The 21,446-nt window shown below is 40.7% G+C and overlaps 2 protein-coding genes across 3 annotated transcripts in view; one reads left to right on the top strand and one right to left on the bottom strand.

Annotated features, from left to right (window-relative positions):
- The first annotated feature begins 2,207 nt into the window (after positions 1-2,207).
- Positions 2,208-5,305, top strand: LOC311503556 (uncharacterized protein). Of its 2 annotated transcripts, XM_084566352.1 has the most exons (4): positions 2,208-2,369; positions 3,509-3,643; positions 3,857-3,986; positions 4,946-5,305. In XM_084566352.1, exons 2-4 carry the CDS (start codon positions 3,529-3,531, stop codon positions 5,259-5,261), a joined length of 561 nt encoding a protein of 186 aa, XP_084422478.1. In that variant the 5' UTR covers positions 2,208-2,369; positions 3,509-3,528; the 3' UTR covers positions 5,262-5,305. The 2 variants fall into 2 exon arrangements, with proteins under 2 accessions (XP_084422478.1, XP_084422477.1); XM_084566351.1 differs by lacking the exon at positions 2,208-2,369 and having other exon boundaries at positions 3,425-3,643.
- A 6,681-nt stretch (positions 5,306-11,986) lies between these two features.
- The window catches only part of grin2bb (glutamate receptor, ionotropic, N-methyl D-aspartate 2B-b), a gene marked incomplete at its 3' end in the record, with an annotated part of 118,620 nt that continues 109,160 nt past the window's right edge, over positions 11,987-21,446 (bottom strand). Inside the window, exons 13-14 of the mRNA XM_084559236.1 lie at positions 17,541-17,779; positions 11,987-14,371 (exon numbers count right to left, since the gene is read on the bottom strand). Coding sequence (XP_084415362.1) covers positions 11,987-14,371; positions 17,541-17,779 — 2,624 coding nt within the window. The remainder of the gene's footprint in view (positions 14,372-17,540; positions 17,780-21,446) is intronic.

Here is a 21,446-nt window from a genome sequence, read left to right as displayed (position 1 = left end):
AACCAACCTTTACTACAGTTAACACGGGGCTCACATATCTGGTTGTGTTTGGCTAAAACAACAAAAGAATTTAATTAGCACTGAGATTCCGTGTCGCAAATTAGTGGTTTGTGGTGCTCTTCTTTCAAGATTCTTCTTCTTTCACTTTAGAATTTCTTACTCAGTTAAAGTAAGGATATTTTATATAATTTTTAATATTTATTAAACCTTTCCTGTTCCTGGCAAAACCACGTCCTCAAAGTGTCAGTTTTCACTGGTGATGGTGCCGGACGAAGCACTAATGGCAAGATCATTCACAACTCTGTTTGGTACATGATAGCTAAGCCTGAAAATAGTAAACATTAAGAAAAAAACTTTGTATTGTGTCAAGAAGGAGCCATTCTGGTTGCAGTATGGGGTTAAGTGTTCTGCTTGATGTGAAACACAGTGCAGTATTTGCTGTCCTCCACAGTGAAATAGTGTTGGAGAAACAACAATGTGAAACCCGAGTAGGGTTATCCTGAGGTTTTTAAAAGACAGAAGAAAGCAAAGTCTCATGCAGGGAGGGGAAAAGTGCACATGCATGTGTGAGTGAGTGTGTGTGGGTGCGTGTTTGACTGGAATTCAGCTTAAGGTGACAAATTGCCTGTTGTTAATGTAAACCAGCTGTGGATGGTGGTGTGACTTCTTCACTGCAGCAACCCTGAACCTGAATGTCTCTCCGAGACTACCAGGGGGATGTTGAAGTGTAGCGGTTGTTGTTATTTAAATCAATTTATCTGTCTGTTTTACTTTCTGCCTCTGCGCCTTCTTCCTTCGTTCTGAGTCTCTACTGTTTCACCATTTTTCTGCCTGTATTATTGGCCAACTCTGACCTCACCTCAGCCACAGCATGAAAACAGACAGACTCAAAGTGAGCTGGAATAACATCTGGATGCCAGTCAGTGAAGAATAATCTCTTCCACCTTTTATCCAGTCTTCTCTTTATCTACACTTCTTATCTTCCCTTCCTTTCTGGGGAGCAAATTATACTTACTTACTATATACACACATAGGTTACGCTGAAAGAAAAACAGCAAAAAAGAATACTTTAAAAATCCTTTCCATATTCAATTCAAATAAGCACATCACTGATATTTTTAATCGGATGTTTTGTTTTCTTTCAGCTTTAAATGGAACAGAGAGAAAATATGTTTAAACTATAGGTGCTTAATCTCCAAGTACTTTACTGTACTAGAATTTGGGGTAATATTTCTATTTTGACGATAATTTAATCTAATATATTTGCATTTGGATAATAATGTACTTTTGACTCCACTACTATTTATTTTACAGCTACAGTCACAATGTTAGATTAAGGCTCACAGAAAAATTAGTTTATAAAATATAATGATATATAACATAAGTAATAATGTATTAGAACCAAAATATACCAAACATATAAGTACTTAAGAACAGTGTATTATGTGCCATTATTACTGATGCATTAGTGTAATATCCTTTCAATGTTGCGCCTGGTAATATGAATGATAATAAGCCTGAAGTAATTTCACTTCAACAGACTAAAACATTATAGTACCATTTGCATCTTCAGTGTGTTTATTGTACTGTTTATTGAATTTATGCTACATTTTCATTACATAAGCTACATTTCACTGTAGCAGCTGGAGGAGTGTAAACAAGTGAAGTTGTGATGTGTTCACGTAAATCTGCAGAGTAACAAAATCTCAAATATGAACACTTCAATATGAAAGTTGAATAAAAGTTTAAAGGAGTATAAAATGGGTTTAGTCAAAAAAAGCACCACATCTTGCCCTTCTTCTCCCTGTCAAGGTAAGGTCAATAAGGTGGGAAGTAGAAACAGATCAAGAAGGTCTATAACTCAAGTTTTGAGGGAGACCACTTGTCAGTACTGCACAAACATGACCCTGCAGGAGAGTTAAAATAAAGCTTCTAACACCTACTTGTCTGTTCCATAAAGCAGGAAAAGAGATGGAGAGACAGAATAGAGAGATGAGGACAAGGGAAACTGCATCTGAAAAACAAGGGTGTGCTACACATCTGGCAGCAGCTTGATTATGAAGTGTGTGATAGAGAGAGGGAGTGAGGGAGGCGTGTGTTGGGATACAAAGATACAACAGATTTCTAACCCTGCAGCATTGAAGATTTTTTTAAAAGGGGCTCGGCACTGGAGCTGCCACACTCTCCTCCTTATTCCTTAAAAAAAGAGTAGAGAGAGGATCATAGAAAACAGGAGAGAAGACATTATTATAAAGGACCGTGGGAGTGACAGAGTGGAGTGGTGGGGGAAGCAGAGACATCTGTTTTTTTTTACATCAGAGAAGGAGAAGGACTTCCTGCTGAGTCTCGAAGCGTCATCATTTCAAGTCGTGAGTATTGGCTCATTTTCTAATTTTTCCACTACGCTTTCCAGCCTGTGATGCTTCCACTGCAGTCTGTAAAGTTGAAACTGTGGTTATTTAAGCACAATCACAAACCATAATCATTATAGTGGAGGGACATTGATTTTGGCTTTAAAGTTATAGTGTTTTTCTGGATATGAAACAAGCTGTATCAAGTTATTGTACGGGTAATTTCCACTGTCCCTTTATTTGGCCCCTAAGTTCATATGCCGTGAAACATTCATAATTCTTTAACAGTGAGTCATCGCCATATTATCGTCCTGTATTCACAGACTCCGTCATATGGATGCAATAATGCTATTTTTTCTAGCTAGCTAGCTAGCTTTTTTGCTAGTTTTTCCTTTGCATGTTGTCTTTTCTTGTTCACCTTCTCTTTTTTTTTTTTTCAAAGCTGGACTCCAAAAAAAAACTGATTTAGAGACTTGGTTTGCTTTGCCAGATTGGACGAAGATCATTCTTCTCTCAGTACTGACACACAGAGACAGCATAGGGAGAATGTAAAAACTGTTTTATTCATGTCATCAGTCTCTTAGAACAGAAAAAGACTTTTTGTCTGACAAATATAGATAGATCTTAATCATAAACTAATCTATAAAAAAAGTTAATGACTCACCCTACTCTGTGGGGCATGTACTAATTTTGCATCCAATAAAGTGAATATCCCTCCTGTCCATCCGTCTCTGCTTCACCCAGAGCTTGTGCCTTAACAGGCACAGTAAATACATGGACTCCATGTATATCCATGTATATGTATATTGTTACTTCATACCACCATGATCACCAAAGATGCAACCAGCGGTCAAAAAAAAGTAAAACTTAGGAAAAGTAGCAACAACATAAAGTACTCATTATGCATGACCGTTAATCTTATTTCCATTGGTCTGTGGGCTAGATTATAGATAAATTAAGTATCTATCTATGGTAAATGGCCTTGCTTTTATATAGTGCTTTTCTACCTATTGGTACTCACAGCGCTATCTATCTATCTATCTATCTATCTATCTATCTATCTATCTATCTATCTATCTATCTATCTATCTATTGTTAGTCTTCAGCACAGGGCACGAAAAGGTTTATGCTTCTAATTTTCTTCTTCATATTAAAAGGGAACGTCTGTCCGCTCATCATGGCCCCTCACTCTCTGTTGATGGTGCTGGTGGTTGTTGCCATGGCAACTGGGGCCCTCACTGCCAGCGAAGAGAATGAACTGGATTATGGGTATTGGAACTACAGAGAGGGAGGTATAAATCACAAGCCTCTGTTTGATCTCTACAGTTACCAGATACGAGGCCTGTAAATCACAGAATGTTTGAAGCTGTGAATTATAATAGTTGTGTGAAATGACGCATTCTAATAAACTGCAGGGATGAGAAATGTTTTGGAGCTTAAAATCATAACACATATAAATTTTGCTGTGTAATGTGGAGGCTGATGGTGTGGTGTTTTGGTTTCAGCTGATAGTGTTAACGTGGCGTCAGTGCGCAGTGTGACCAGAGTTTTAGACGCCTGGGGGAAGCGCATCTTCAGTGAGATCAAGACTTTGCTGCACTCTCAGCCCAGCACGCTGCTGCCAGACTATTCCAGGTAACATTTTTCCAACATCAACATGGTGTCTTAGAGGCATTGGTTTATTCTTTATATACAGTACGTTTTGTGACTTTAATTAAATGTTCCTGTTTAACAGCAACTACATAAAGTCTATCTATCTATCTATCTATCTGTCTATCTATCTATCTATCTATCTATCTATCTATCTATCTATCTATCTATCTATCTATCTATCTATCTATCTATCTATCCATTGAAATGCCTTTGGCCTTTGGATTTATTTCCATTTGTTCACTCTTTTGTGAGAGTTTCTTCAGTAGGCTACAAATTGTTCTATTTGATGATGAAATTTACTGATGACATCCAAGGCCAATAGCAATCTCTGAGCAAACCAAGGCTTTTGTTCTGGGTAATTGGAAGTTTAAATGACTGGAGGAATCTATGGCCACACTTGGAAAAACATATAGATTATTAATGTCTAAATCTCGTGAATTTAGAATTTAGATGAAAACAAATGAAATGCATTCCTATCCATGAAAAGAAATGTATGAAAGTGAACTTAATAAAATAAACATATCACTGACATAAAAGCTGAATTCAATTTTCCATTCAATTGTATTTACATAGCGTCAAGAAAGAAGAAACCTTGAGCAGCACCCAGCTGATATTGAGGGACCCATCTGCTTGAGGCCAGCCTTGTGTCAAAAACAAAAAAAATATATAATTGGAGTCATTTAGAAACATAATAAGAAGTGACTAGAAGTGTGTTTTTGATATTTTCAGGTATATCTTGTGACTGCCTTATGGGGGGGCTAGACCTATTTAAGAGACATAGTAGCCTATTGCAATTACAAAAATAATCCGTGAGTGATAAAAATCACCAAATTTAATAGTAAACAGAACAGTCTTGACCTTGAATTTCATAATAAAACTGAAGGGGGGGGGGGGGGGTTATTTTCTGATTTGAAGCTGAGCCTCCTCTGCTCCTCCTGCAGGGTGCGCCCTCTGTCCGAGTCTGTCAACGACCTCTTCAGAGAAGTCTCTCTGCTGCACCGCCGCATCACCGAGCTCTCTCATCGCCTAGCAACGCTGGAGCCGTTCCTCCGTCGCCACGGCTACCGCGGGAACGATAAGGGCGAGGAGGCGGGAGGCGACCGGGCTCAGAGTCTAAGAGGAGACGTGGCGAGTCTGGCTCGTTACACTCCGAAGACCGGGGTGAGGGCTAGCCCTCCGAGGGGGAGCCGGGTGGTGAGGAGGAGACGAATGAGGGTTATCAATGGGGGAGTGAAGCTGAATCGGGGTCAGAGATAGAGAGATGGACAGAGTGGAGAGGAGGGGAGCGAAGAGTGAGAAAGTTTGGCAGATATTATATAATGAACGAAATCCCTTTAAAACCTGAACAATGTTGTGCTGTGAGCACAGGATGGTATTCCATGGTTTGTCACAAAGACAACTCAGTTTTTTAATAAACTCTTTTATTATCAGTGTGTCACTGTTGAGCTCTTCTTCAATCATTACACACACAGGGACACACACGTCCTTCCTCCTTCTTTAACACTATCAAACCGCATTAATAGATGGTAGGTTCTTTAATCAGTTCCTGCTCATTTAGTGCTCATTCTTATTGTTGCACTGGTCCTGTTTAATTATTGTTGAAAATTGGTGACAACTAAAACGATTGATTCAGAAACTTTACATTGTCCTCAAATGATAGTTTCTTAAATTAAAATGTTTGTTATTAATATATCTGTGCTTCTCCTTGACATAAGTTAATGTAGAAACACAAAGAGTTTAATGTTTAATAAACAGCTGCAGCTTTGGACTGAATGAGCAGCTACTGTCTTTTGTTGACAGGCATAAACGCTGTGATAAAAGCAGTTACTGGGAATAAGTGGCTGTTAAATAGAAACAGAGCTCCTTCTGAAATTAAAACTGCTGCTAATGATAATCAGGGTGATGTGAAAAGAGCTGTATAATAATTGTCAAATTGCTATTTTATTTTTATTTCTAAGACTGGACACTTCGGTTGTCTAAACAATAAGTTGACTACTGAATTATGTTCTTGTTTGATGATATGTTTATATTAGTTATAGTTTTCACATGGTCCCTATTTATGTTTATATATTTACTCTTCGTCTTGAGGGGCTGAGGTCTTCTAATAAGATATGTATCAAATTTCAATCAAATTTATCACAGAAGCAAGTTATTTCAGCTGTTAAAACACAAGTTACAATGACGAATATGGGCTTAAAGTGATTCAGTTTTAATTTGGGGGTGCTCACACACAGACTGGGTCACCGTGTGTAAACTGATGATGTGACTGAAGACGGATGTAGCTGGATGAATTCTGTCTGCTAACATTCAGCCACAGATGACTGACACTGCTTCACAGTAAAGGTGCACAATGACCCGAAACATACTGTGAACAACCCAGGAGTATAATGGTAAAGAATATGGCTATACTGTAGGGACAGGGTCAGCTACCTGATCTCAGATTGATCTGGTATGCATTTGTATGTAAAGACAGAACTAAAGGCAGAAAGTTCCGCCAGGAAACAACAACTAAAGGTGCAGTAAAGGCAAAGCATCACAAAGGAGGATACCCATTCTTTGGTTATGTCCAAGGGTTCCAGACTTCAAGAAGTTATTGTCTGCAAAATATTCCAACCAAAGCATTAAAAAATAACATGCTATTTATAATTAGGTTAATTTATCCAATCATTTTTAACCTCCTCCAGTTTGGATGTGAATACCTACAAATTAATTATTATACTCTAAGCCCGTATTCACTCCGCAATATTGCAAAGCATAAAAATGAATGCAAACTCAACTCTATTCTGTGTTTCTGCTTTAAAGGATGAGGTCACATTTTTTTAACATGATGTCCACAGGAGAAGCTAATATGAACCTTCAGCAGTTTGAGTAGTAGATCTCTCTCAGACCTGTTAAACTGAACTTTGTAACATTTCTGAAGTTACCCGAGAATCAAAAGGCTTTTTCAGATTTCTTCAGCATCCAACTACTTTACTAGTCAGTACATGCAATGGTCCACAGCAAAAATGAAATATTATTAGCTAATGTTGCAGCCCACAGTGGGTTTCACTGTATCCATGGCAACATTATTCTACTATACTATTAAATCTGTTCACACAAGCTAAGACTTACTGGGACAATTTCTAAAGTGCCTTTTACGTGTATTGATATTCAGCCATGTAACATGTAAGCATCTGACCTCTATGGAAACTGTGACTCCACCCTTTAAACTCTAAAGCTAAACTGATAAAAAAAAAAAAAAAAAAAAAAAAAAAAAAATACATCCAGGTAAAGGTTGAAATTGAGCTACCAGTGCATCGTGTCCTGCAGTAAGGGCATGAGAGCATACAGGGGACATATCAGCTAACATAATTATATTGTTTGCTTATGTGAATGTGTGTTGTGGGCATAGATATTAAACTTACTGTAATGCCTTCATTAAACTTTGCCCAGTGTTTCTACAGCAACCAGTCCCTCCCAGCTCCTCTTCCGCGACTCATCATCCTCACCACATACTGCAGGGTACCATGTTCCATCCATTTCTTTCTCCCAACCTACAGCTGCACCCTAATTCCTCTTTTGTTTCTCTGCTGATTCCCATGCACAGGTCTCACCCCTCCCCTTTCCCCCCATACTGTATTCTGTACATCAAACCACCACCACACACTCCGTTCTCTCATTTCTCTCCCTCCTTACATTTTTCTCTCTCCTTTCTACACAGTTTCAAGTGGGCGTTAAGCTCAGCCTGTACTTTCCATTTTGGTACTGTATTGTCAATGCATTGTTGCATCCAATCCAGTTAAAAGGCTGTGGGAATAGTGTATAAATCTCTCTCTCTGTCTCTCTTTCGACACCCCTCCTTCCTCCCCCATTTCTGGAAAAAGAGCCAGTTGCTAGGTAACAGTTAATTGTCAAGAAGTAGTTACATGTGTTGCAATGCATCCCGAGGTTGTTTGGTTGGCATAGGGTCTGAACAAGTAAGCAAAACAAATGGCAGGTTTACTTTTGGAAGCGGGAAAGACAACTGATTAAAAGAATAATTCTACCGGCTCACCTCATTCTGTGTCAGCATCCAGGACTTCTCCCACAAAATCTGTCCGCGAGTACATTTTCAAACCCGCTGGTTTCTTTAAATAACTCCTGTTGCTGGACAAGGCTTTCAGAGTAAAGAGAGAGTCTTAAGAGTGTGGGGGAGTGGGGAGGTTCTGCATCACTTCTCCTTTCCCTCAGTATCTCATTATTTTCCCCTTCCTTTGGTATACATAATCCAGCGTGGTTGAGTAAAATCAGTCACATGATGAAGATGCAATGAAAGCGCAAAAAGATAACACTCTGCAGCCATTATCTCTGAATCTGATGACCTACAGGGCATAACAATTTGATCTGTTACAACACAATGAAAGACCTCCAGTGATTTATGCCAATGAAAAGGAGGAAAAGAGGAGACAAAGCAGCTGAGATTTCTTATTTTTTATTAATACTCAACACTTTTATTCCAAAGAGACAGTAGAATAATATTTCTCAGCACTTAATTTCACATTGACTGTGTTTAATCTCATTTTCAATATTACTAAATATTCAATCAAATTTGAAATACTCTCTTCACACAAGTAATTTCTCTCCATACAAAAAATGCAAGGGTGAACTAGAATTTTGTTTGTATGTACATTTTTCACAATCTGTACAGCTCAGGGATGGAGTTGTTTCTGCTTCTGCAGCAAAACACAAAAAACCTTAAGATGTCACTAAAGAGGGTGGGAGAAAAAAAGGGAGAGACTATCTAATACCATAGATAGGTACCGATTATTGATGGTGCTTTATAATTTCTCTTTTGAGAAAAACAACCTTTCCAGCTGGTCTCAAAAACTCAATGAAAAAATCGACCCATTAAATGTGTACACTGTCTGTGTAATAATAAACAATTGCACATATCCTGGCCTTAAGTTGTTACAAAAGCAATTTTGCAAAGGGGACGTACGAATCAAAGATTTATCCCAAATAGATGTATTTTGTACACTTTTTTTTTATCAAAAGTCCATGAGTGTAGTACAGTATTTACATACAGTTTTATAGTACAATAAACAGTTATCTCACAAACACTCTGTCTCGCTTCCATTTGAGCACACCCAGAGGTAATCAAGCGTATGTATTGAGGCACATACAATAACGGAAAAAAATGAAACGTACTGAGATCTTTTAAAAGGGAAAAGTTCAGTAAAAGAAAAAAAGGCTTCTTCCGTGATAATCAGTGTGTAAACTAAGACCTCAGTCGCATTAAAGAGCATCTACCTCAACTAACAAGAGTACCAATCTTTCTATAAAGATTAACCATAAAAGCTGTTTTCTATTTTAAGATTAGAATCAATTTAGGCATATTCATCTGCGTATAACCAAAATTTTGATTCTCAGGTTGGTGCCCTCTCTTGCAAAAACTAACAAACACGCGCGCACACACACTCACAGTACTACATGGATCATCAGTACCAGTGAAAGTGAGAAAATTCCAAATATTGTTCAAAAACACACATTTTTGGGCTAAAAGTTAAAGATTAAAAACGAGAAACAAAGAAATAAGTGTATGCATGCAAGTCCTTACAAACACTAGAGACCTCCTACTATCATACATACTGACTTGTCAACCAAGAGAAGGAAAATCTTTTGACTGGGATGCACAGTATTCTAAATATTCTATCCAATCAGTCAAATTGTGCTCATATGTTAAAATTTGGCTTGGCAAAACGATTTGAAGTCAAGTTTGAGTGACTGGAAATGTAGAATAGTCTTAAACAGTGAGTTACGATACTTGAATGGCAGAGCGAGCTGTAAATGAAACAATAGAGCAATGTTTCTATCTTTTCAATGTTTTAGACCAGAGATTATGTCTGATGTTGTGAATATGTGAGCTTCCTTTTCCATTAAAAGGCATTGCTTTTTACAATACGTACCACCTGCTATTTAGACACACTGTGCCTCTTTATTCTTTTTTTCCATTAAAGTCTCAGTTGATACAGTCCACACAAGACCTTGGACTTGAGGGGAACTTCTTCCCATCATCAGAATCTTAGTGGGTGAAACAAATGATGGTGTCATGGAGGGAGAAATGAAGGTTATAGTATATTACTAAATTATTTGTCATGGTCTGTTTGGTGAAAAATGTGAGTTGATGATGACTGAGTGCATAGTGGGGTAGATTCTCCTGCATAGTAATACTTAAAGGAATAGCTGAACATTTGATGAATTCTAGCATTTTTTAATAATGTGGTTTAGAGAATTTTCTTAACTCCAGACAGAGCTATGCTAGCTGATTCTCCATGTTCCCAGTTTTCATATTTGGTTAAGCTAACCAATAGCTTCATACTTTTCATACAGATGTGTTTCACATTTTCTGAAATATTTCAAAATATCAAACTATTCCTTTAAATCCCTGCAGAACACTTTTCAGTATGTTTTTGAGATGATTATCTGGGACCTGGGATCTGTCTGGGAACTGAAATCTTTTACACCTTTACAATACCAGGCTAAACCCCCCATCATTCAAATGTGACCATCTAAGGGGCGGGCAGGGCTTGTAACAGTAATCAAGAAGAAAATAACTGCTCATCCTGCAATGGGAGCCTCTCTACGAGTCTATTACGTCCTGGTCCTGAACAACAAAACAGTCATGGCCGATTGAGTCCAACCCGGTGAAATGCTGTGAAAGCAACAAGCAGACATTAAATGTGATTAACATGTATTTAATGGAGAGTTGGTTTCTGGGTCATCTGTTACGAGATGTGATAAAGGTTGTGGAGCTTCTCTGTAAATGATTTAAAAGAAATGGCTTGGAGTTAGATTAACTGTGAAGTTAATACTTCGAGAGTAGGCTTCTATATTTCAACATTTAAGCCTGCCATTGTGAACCTTTATTAGTTGGGGATTTTGCAAACATTTAAGCTTCATCTACTGCAGTTTCTGTGTTTTTCTTAGCTTAGCTTAATCTCTACCCTCATTGTAGACTCGTCCACCTGTTTTTTCACTCTTTAACCTATTAACCAATTGTTTGAAGGTGGATCAGTCCACCAACAGATGACAGATAGAAAATTTGTATCAGTTCTTTAAGGCACATCCAGCTCAAAATGTGAGACCCATTTGGTACTGCCAAGAAAAAAAACTGAGATAAACGGCAAATCAGTATGATGATGCTTCTGCAGCAGGAAAAAAAAGACCTTTGATAATGTCTAAGTACATACAATGTACTCAGCAAATCATGCCTTTCACATACACTTCACAGCAAGGTAAGATAGTTGAGAAAAGTAAAAAAGAAAATCAAACATGAAGAATTAATAGCAAAGAAGAGTCCAAATTACAGGAAACCCCCCAAAAGCTCTCTACTGGTCAACCAGCCTCCTGTAATATTGGTAAGCTAATAAGGAAGTAACATCATACAAATATGTAACATAAACTATTTAAATAAACAAAATTGTAAAACAATCCAAACCATAATATTCAATAATAGTATTAACATTATCAATACAATTATTATTAGTTACCCTGTTACTTCAACTGAAGTGTTGATTTCTCATTCATGATTGTATTTCTGTTGCTAAAATGTTTGTTTTGTTATTGGTGAACTGCAGGAGGGAGGGAAAGACAATGAGCATGTAAAGAGAGCAGAGACTGGAGATTTTATTTCACGTTTTTCCCATCCCTCCCTCACCCCCTCCTTCTCTTTAGATCTTTCTCTGAGTGTCGAAGCAGCACCGGAATCCTCTCTTCTCATTAAAAACTTGTCTCCCGCCGGACTTCACCACAGCTTAGCCAGAGGTGGCCTCTGTGCATTGTCCAAATTCCCTCCATTTACAGGAGTGAGAACAACACACACTGTATCTGCTCAATATCTTCTTGCAGAGAAGTCATCAGCTTGTGCTTTTTCTCTTATTTCATCTTCACCTCATTTTCTTCACCCACTTCATCTTCTCTCTCTCTTTCTCTCTCTCTCTCTCTCTTTCTTCCTGTCTCCACTCTCAGACATCTGACTCAATGCTGGAGAGCTTTTCATAAACGTGTCCATTGCTGGCACCATTGAAGGGTCTTTGTCCCTGCCCCAAACCTAAAGGGTCCCTGCCCCCAGACAGCAGCTTGGTGCCCCCGAGATGGATGCCCATGGGCCCGCCCACCCCGCCCAGACACAGCTCTTTGGGGAATCTTGGGGCCACATTGGACATCACCCCAGCTGTGGCAGATGCGGGCAAATAGGAAGTTGCTCCCATGGAGCCACGGAAGTCCCCTCCTCCTCGGCTGTTGTTGAGAAGTTGCTGCTGTTGCGTCTGTGGCTTTTTGATGTAGTACGGTTTGTCACCGTGTAATAGACACTGGTCGTCGCCGAAGGTTGGGATGAAGGGGTTCTGGTTCACCTTATCTGGGTAGAGAGATTTAGACAAGGAGTAAGTCCCGGCCCCTCTGCTACCACCACCACCACCACCACCACCACAGCCCCCACCTCCCATCATAGCTCTCTCCCTCAAGTCTCTCTCCCCCACCGACCGCCGATGCAACCCACCTTCGCCACCACGGAACAAACTGAAAGAGGAGCCTCCTTTTGCCCTATCCCCGCCTATTCCTCCAAACATGGGAGACTTTCTTTCACCTGCATATCTCTCAAACATGTGAGCGTAAGGGCTGGGGCCCTCCATGAAACGGTCTTTGTCTTTCAAGCTCACACTTCGGGGCTGGAGATATTGCCCCCCAGTTCCCCCACCAACTCCTCCCTTGTGGCCTGCCCCTTCCCTCTGCAGGTCCACAAATGTGTCATATGAGTGTTGCCTCCGTAACACCCTCCCACCTGGTCCTAGCTTTCTGCGCTGTGCCTGAGTTTGTGTTTGGCTGGGTCCTGCACTAGTCTGCCCTCCAGTGAACACTATGTTGTTATCCTCACTGATGTTGTACAGGTTGCTTGGCTGTATCTTACAGGACTCACACCGTTTGCAAGAAGCAGAGCTGGGTCGACTGCTGCTCCCCCCAACTACACTAGCTGGACATGTGCTGCCTCCTCCTACACTTCCGCTATGGTGGCATACACCGTGACAGTTACGACACTCCCAGTCACCCCCTGCTATGCCTCCCCCTCCTAGACCAGAAACCCCCTTCTCCCAGCAGGTGTGGGCCTGCTGCCCTGCTGATACTGCACCAAGTCCACCTTTACACTCTGGTTTCTTTCCTTTACCTTTGAGGAAGTCTTCCACGGGCACTAAGCTTTTGCAGATACCACCACCGCTACCACCGCCCACACCGCTTCCTCCACTTCCACCCTCTTGCTTGGCCTTGCCCTCCTTGGAGCAGAACTGGTCCGCATAGAAATCCCTCAGGTTCTCTTTGTCTTTGCGGAATAAGTAAGGCGAAGTATTACCCCCTCCTCCTCCCCTCTTCCGCTCCAGGGGAGGTGAGACCGTGCGGTGTGCCAGGGGCCCGTGGGGGAAGTGGTGATTGACGGTGTGGTGGTGGGGTCTCCTCCTGAAGCCGCTCAGCTCTATCTCGTCCTGCTCCCGTCTGCACTTGGCAGAGGCTGGCCTCTTTTTCAGGCTGTCCCTGTACTGCTTACGCCGCTTGTTGTTGCCTTCCAGGTTGCCATAGGTGACAGTGTGCGTGGAGATATCGGATACATCAGAACGAATGTTCCCATCATCTCCCACTGAGCCTGCCCCACCCCCACCAGAGTACCTGTCGTGCCCCCCAATGAGCCCCATGCTGGATGCGCCTCCTTTGAAAGAAAACCTGCCGTATACATTGCTTCCCTTGAACCCACCCTGGTTGGAATCCGCAGGGGTGTGGCCAGCAATCAAGTCAAATTTACTGGTATTCCTGTGAGTCATAGAGGGGCGGGGCTGGGTGGTGAAGATGGGCGCTACACCCCCACCTAAACTGTCGCAATCGAACATGCCCCCCTCCAATGAGCTAGCGCTGCCTAAGCTACGCGGCCTATCAGGCGGGGGGCCGGACATACCCAGAGCCGAGGCCGGGTGGTGGTGCAGGTAATGGTCCTGGTACAGGTTGCTGTCTTTCAGGGGAACGTTGCCAAAAGTCCTCTCCACCTCATTGATGTAGTCACTGAACATGTTGTCCTCTGGCATGTAGGGTGGAGCAGACTTGCAGTCTGCAGGGTGGCCCACCAGACTGCGGCGGTGCTCCTGGATGTCATAGACAGCTGACTCTCGGCCACTGTGGCTGTACTCCAGGGCAGCGTGTGGAGAACCATTGATGCCTGGGACTGCGGTCATGTCCTTGGCAGTGCGGAGCAACCGTAGGATGTTGGAGTGGGTGTTGTTCATGTTTTTCTTGATGGTGGACGAGGGTGAATCAATGGTTGACTTGTTTTCCTCAATCTGAACCCCGTGGATGCAGCTGTAGATACCCTGCAGTGTGAAAATGACAAGAAAAGGGAAGTAGAGAAAGAAAGAGAGGGTGAGACAGGCCACGGGAGGAAGAAAGATGAGGAGTTAGAGTGGTAAACTATGAAGCTCAAGCGAGAGTACAACAACAGTAAAATGTGTGGTAGTGGTAAGGAGTCAACAACCAGAGGGGATTTATTAGTCATACACCAGACACTTAGACAGACAGATAAACAGAGACAGGCAGAGGCAGAAAAGTTAATGCATTGGAATATTCTCTGAGACCACCCTCTTGTTTACGCATTATTAAACAGTAATAGGGTCTGAGTTCATAAATAACTTTACTCTGGGGAACAGTTTGGACCATCATAGCTACTGCTTAGCACTCCACCTCGGAGTGAGAGCAGATCAGCGCCATGATTGATAACACAAAGGGAGAAGTAAGCTGATTGTTTTGACCACCAAGCAATAGATTTAATCAGTTTAATTTAAATGAAACTGGCAGTAGTGCTGCAAACTGTCTATATGACAAGTGTTGCATTTTATTATTATTATTTTTTTTAAAGGAAGTAATCACTTTGGAAAAGTATTTCTGATTTACCACAGATATCAGAGAATAAGTCCAACATAGCTACAGTAGAGTATCTATAAAATGTGTGTTTTATTTGGTTGGTTGGTAAAAACAGGATTTTCATGCAAGGGAAGGGGAGCCCTTTTGAGAGTGGAGTCAAACAAGCGTGCTTAAATAAGGGCTGAGGGAATCTGTGGTTGGCGACAGCCAAATCTGAAAGGTCGAGGAGACACTACCCACCAGTCAGCATGCAGGCCAACATTCCTCAAAGGCGTCAACTTGTCAGAAACAGTTTCTGTCTGTCTCTTAGACACTTTCCCAGTCACTGAGCTACTTTCATGAATGTGAATAGTCAACCCGCTTTCCTTTTGTGCCTCCATTCTCTCTTTGTGTGTGTTTTATCTCACTTTGCGAGTGCTTGGCTAAGCGGCAGGCGCTCCAATGGGATTTTTCTGTCTTTATCTTTCCACATCTATCGCTACTAGAGCTGCTGTGAAATGTAATATAACAGAAGTTACTGCCACTCGACTGTTCTTTTCAACTCTTCCTTTGTCTGCTACCAGATTTATTCTTTATCATGACTCTCATTGACTGATCTCTTTTTCTGGCTCTCTATCTTATGAACCCTTTGCAGTCTTATCATTTGTCTGTTGTTACACTTTCTATATTCTGCATATGAACTGCAATTTTTTAAAATGCTTAATTATTTTAGTTATTATTTCCGTCTCACAATAGAGTGTTTAGCCAGGAACAGAAATGTATGAAAGATCTCTGGCTGTACAGCCACTCTATTTCTACTAGTGTCTGTACTTGAAATGGATTAGTGATTTCACATTCAAGATTGAACAAGTCATTAGGAAAGGATATTATATAATTTTTTTATTTTTTTTTTGTCCCCATTAGTGTCCATTCACTCATCAAATGGAATGCAGCATGTTGACAGTGCCAAACTGAACCTGTGTGTCATGGATGGAGCCAGAGCAATAACCTGAACCAACTGCGTATTGATTACCCGAGACTGACTGGCAAGACAGGGAGTAGTAGTAGACAGACATGAAAGCAAAAAACAACATTAAACAAGTGACTGACTGATTTGTCACGACATGATAAGAGTATCATGTGACATTTTTGTGACATCAGCCATTATAACCAGTATTTAATTCAACATGAATAATGAATTACAGGTGTTACTGTCCTTTCTGTCTAAGCTATCAGCTACTGTATAGTTCAATTTTGCATGGTATCATTTGACTACTGAACGTGTTTATAATAGTTAAAAATGAACTTTAAACATTCTAAATGCCAATTTATGTGAAATTTATTTATCATTTATATATTTGATTTGGTGCGTGTGCATCTTATCTCAATAGGCTATTTTATTTACCGATATTTTTTATTATTTCCCATCACAATGCTGTTTCTGTACATCATATTTTCTTGCCTTCTGGGTTTCCATAGCTCCTGCCAACTGCCTTGTGCAGTGCTCTGTGGCATTACTGAGGGTAAGTTGTGCTGGAAAAATGCTGCAGCACTATTTTATTGTACAAAAAGATTCTAAATGCAGCACTGGCTTTAGGTGATGCGGGAAAGAACAAATTCCTGGTAGGATAATTATATCAGAGGTTCATGAGAAATTATTAGAAAACCTAATGCCCAGATTTTCCCAGACAAACCTTGATTGACCTTGCCATTTAAAATCAAACATTGTATGGATTATTCATAGAAAACACTGTTTCAAATGTGCTGAAGGCCATTATTCTCGGTTAAGATCCTTCAGGTCAGTGTGAGTAGGTGTAAGCCAAATGACATTACAATTAGAAACACCTTCATTCATATGACCAAACACATAAAATTCTCTGGCAAAAAATAAGTAAGACAATTTGCACGCAATAACAACCTGCTTCTGAAAAAGGTTACGCTGCGCAAATGAATTACACCCCAAGTAATTATTTATATGGACCCAATTTACATTGCAAGGAGGGGAGGAAGCAAACAGGGTTTGGTTTCTCTTAAGCTTCGTTTTTGGCACAGTCCATTGTTTAGTCCGAAAATGTGGCCATAGCTGAGTGATTATTGTATATCACCAGTCTGTGTTGGAGCCTTTTTGGCTTTTATTTGATGCTTGTCATTGGAGAGATGGGGTAAGACAGAGGGGACAACATGCAGCAAAGGCTGCTGGCTGGAATCGAACCTGCTCCTCTGCAGTGAGGGTTATAGTCTCGGTTTGTGAGGCCTAAATGATGGCGTTTCTTTTTATCTCATCTCTGAGACTTGCCTTTTATAGTAGCTATAAACACTTTTGGTTTCAGACAACAGACTATTCGTTCACACACTCTGAAGTGAAATGAAAAGTAATTAATCACTAAACATTGAAAATATTGACTGTATAAAAAAAATAAGTGACGATTTGTTGTGTGACACAGGGTACTCTTCACACATGTTTTGTGGTTTAACAGCTGCCTGTGCTAAAAGGAGCCACAGGTAAGTCGTGTGAGTCATCGTATCTCCCTGACTGACACGATACACCTCAACCACAGCCAGAGGTTTTAAAACAGCCAATCTTGTGGTTTTTCTGTCAGGAGGCCAAAGGTCAGACCTAAAACAAAACATGAGCACACTCACCCTGCTAATGGAGAAAGTGATCCCGGGCTTTCCGGAGCACACACCCATGAAGCAGAAACGCAGCTGCCAGTAGAACAAATGTTCACAGATGAAGGTGAGGATTGACAAAATCATGGCGGCCCCAAGCATGTAGAAGACCCCCGCCATGTTGTCCACGTCTAGCTGGCTGCTCATCACCTCGTTCTTCTCATTGTGGCAGATACCCGTCAACCACAAGGCCTCTAGCTCCTCCATCTCACCTAGGCACACATACACACAGGTTACTCTATTGATGTGTTGGTCAGATGTGACCTGCACACACGGATGGATCTGCCTGTAGCTGTCTGAACGTGCAAGTGTGAGTGCAAAATTTTTAGATGAGATGTGGAAGCCAAAAACATCTCAGGTCTCACATATGTGCAACAGATGTCATGTTGCATTATTTTGACTGAACACCCCCCAGAGTATTATCCTCATTGAGTATACAAGGCTAATTCTTCCCTGTTGTTGTGAGGGAAAAAATACAACTGCTTGCTTTGACTTGACAGTCCTCAGAGAAGAAGTTTGCATGGTCATGTGACAAGCGCGTTCGCCTTAAAATACATACCCCTCAGTTTTACGTCCCTAGGGGGACTACTAAGTGGGGAGGACACGTCCAGAGAGATTTGTTTGATCTGCACCAATGGTCTTTTTGTGTCTGTGTCTATGTAAGATCAAGGGGTATATATATATAAATATCATCCCACTGCTTACATAAGACTGTTTTGTGAATGGATGTTTCTGCAGATTAATGTGTGCATGTTTGTGTCACACAGCTGTAAAGTAGTTTTGTCTTTCTCACCTAAATGAACCTCAGGTTGAGAGTAATTTCAGAGCATTCTTATGATGATTGGTCATGACTTGTTAGCATGCAGATGAGCACCAAATAGAAAGGCATTAAATGGAAAACAAACAGTATACATTATGCTGGAGCTTGAGAAAGTCTAATATAGTTTGAGATGATTTATTTAGTTTTGTTTGTTTGTAGAAGGTTGAAGACATGTGGCAATTATAGTCACTCAGCATATAGACAGGAAGAAGGGGCAAACACCTAACTTAGCTCTTTCCAGATGTAAAATAAAAAATATATTCCTAACAGTAGTGCTACATCTTCAGAAAATTATATGTTTAAGTCATACAAAAATGAAAATGTGCAAGCAACAACTATTATTACTATTAACTATTTTTCTTTAATCCAGCCACCAGCTTCCATTTTTGACACAATAATTTACACCTGTTGAATTGGTACGAAATTCTAAATATCTTCAAAACTTGAAGATAATTGAGATAATTGATTAGTTCCATTGGTTTCTTTTGTCACATCTGTTGTGAATAGTCTTGTCAACTTTGTATTTATCATTACCATAAGTATTTATTATTCTCTTTTTTTCCCTCACATAGTTAGAGTGTGTATCACTGGTGACATCTTTGTCTAGCATGGGGCCTAGAGTGGTACAGAGACCTTCGGAAGTAACCTCTGCAGACTGGACATGGGCATCTGTTGTTTGGGTGGTGTGAACTGCAGGGGGACAGTTTTCTCCTCTTCTTTTCCCACTCCCTGTAAGGAAGAACTTCACTGAACATCCTCATCATCTACTAAGGTGAGAGCAACAAGGGGCATGTCAGCTACATCAAGGTGGTCATCGCGATGAAGGAGGACATGCACTTCATCTCTAGCACCTTGGCATGATCATATTTTTGTCTTTGATACTAAGATGCCAGTGGAAAGCTAGTGTCAATCCAGCCAAAACATATAAGGCCAGTGTCAACAGTGCTAAGTTTCTTTACATCATAAATTATGATATGATTGATCACTCTCACATTAGACAGGTCAGTCCAGTTTCTAAAAAAAAGGGCAGCAGGACTTTGTTGAAGACATTTCACCACAGATCCAAGTGGCTTCTTCAGCCGGTGGGGGGTTGACCCAATACTAACTTGCAATAAGATGATGATAAGATTAATGTGGGTGGTGTTCTCATTTTATAACAATTAGTGGTTCTCCAGTGACCCATTGATGCTCAGAAACTCTCCTGACTTATGGTATGAATGGAGGTGAAACTGTTTGAAGAGAAATACACCGATTAGGTCTAATATTTTGTAGCTCTCCCTTGTGCCTCTAGAACAGGTCTGACTCATCAGAGAATGGACATGGGCCTTCTGAGGGTGTCCTGTGGTGTATGGCAGCACAGTGTTGTTAGTGGGGGCCTTTGGATCCTATGGATTGAGGCTTCTGTGGATCCGGCTTGTTCCAGTGCATCCCACAGATACGGGATGCACTGGAGCAAGTGGGGATGGCTGCTGCCATCAAGGAGTGTCATTGCTATGAGGTGGGGGTGCCTGGTCTGGTCTTGGTGGGTGATACATGTCTAAGTAACATCCACACGAATCCCAGGTCCAAAAGTTTCCCAGCAGAACATTGCATTATCACAAGATGGTCGATGTTATTTACTTCTCCTGTCAGTGGTTTTAATGTTGTGGCTGATTGGAATATGTAGATATTTATGCTGTAAAATTGGAACAGTGGAGGTGGACTAAGAAACCACCTATCAGCCAGGAGATGCAGTTCATTTAATCATGCAGACCACTTCCGAATATAGTGAACTTTTGTTCAGTTAAATATAGCCCTAAGTGTCATGGCTAATGTTCAGTTTATTTTACATGTGAATTAAGGTGGTTAATACAACATCTGTTGCCAGAACACTTTGCACTTTTGCTCTTCTTCATCCATAATATTTATTTCATTCTTTCATTTTCCGTTACCACTTGTACTCTGGAGGATCATGTGGGAGCTGGAGCCTATCCCAGCAGTACCGATCTCAAAATGTGACAAAAAGAGAAAATCAAATCCATATTTTTGTTTATTGTAATATTTTGACTAACGTTTGCCAGTCTATCAAGAATAATCTTACAATTATTAATCTTAATTTTTCAGTATTTTTTGTGTCATAGTCAAATGCATACACATATTCACTGGTATAAGACACCAGTGACATTATTGTAATGGGTTCTTTAAAGCTTAGTGACAACAAGTTGTCTCAAAATGCCCAGAATATTAATGTAAATATTCAAATATTAATACAAATATAGCAACATATCTTGCTGGAAGGCTAGCCTAAGGCTAGCTCAATAGTTAGCTAATTAGCTGGTTAACTTCTGCTTCCAGGCCAGCCTAGATGTTGTCATAAGCTCAGGTGAGGACTACCAAAGAGACCAAGGCTAACAGCTAGTGACCTCTGACAGCTCCCATCCTTCACCTGTCACTTAAAGCGACCACGCCCCAAATTATATGATCTTATGGGGATTTGTTCCCTTTTGTAGCCAGCCTCAAGTGGTCACTTGGTGAACAGAAAATGACATTTTTTTTTATTTCTGCATGGGCTTCATTGCCTAGACCTGAAGGTTGCTGCTTGAGTGGTGTTGCCTTTTTTCTTGGCTCTCTAGACTCAAGGTGTTTGAAGGTGGCTGATAGGTGGTGTCTCAGTCCATATCCACTGTTCAGATGGGGGTATTCCAATTTTACAATATCTACATACTAGAGGTTGTATCGACTAGTCAGCTAGTTGACCAGCTGACTTCACTGCTGTGCTATGACGCTTTTAGCAGGAAGTCGACTAGTCGCCGATCCCGTGGCAATAACAATACAGATGCCTCTGTGAGGACAGGTGAGGAGCCCAGTGGATCATTGCAGCAAACTAGCAGCAGTGTGTGGAAATATTTCACTTAAGATGAAGCACATTCTACCGTCACTTGCAGAATATGTAAGTCAGTCCTGAATACAACAAATGTACTACTACAATTCACACTCATCTAAAAAGACATCAGCTAACGCTTGCAGAGGAACAGTCCAAATCCTCTCAACGGCAGTCAATTAACGACTTCACCAAACGT

This window comes from Chelon labrosus, assembly GCF_963514085.1.
Source record: "Chelon labrosus genome assembly, chromosome: 2".
NCBI lineage: Eukaryota > Metazoa > Chordata > Actinopteri > Mugiliformes > Mugilidae > Chelon > Chelon labrosus.
Note: the sequence above shows the minus strand (reverse complement) of the source record. Positions and strands in the feature narration are given on the sequence as shown.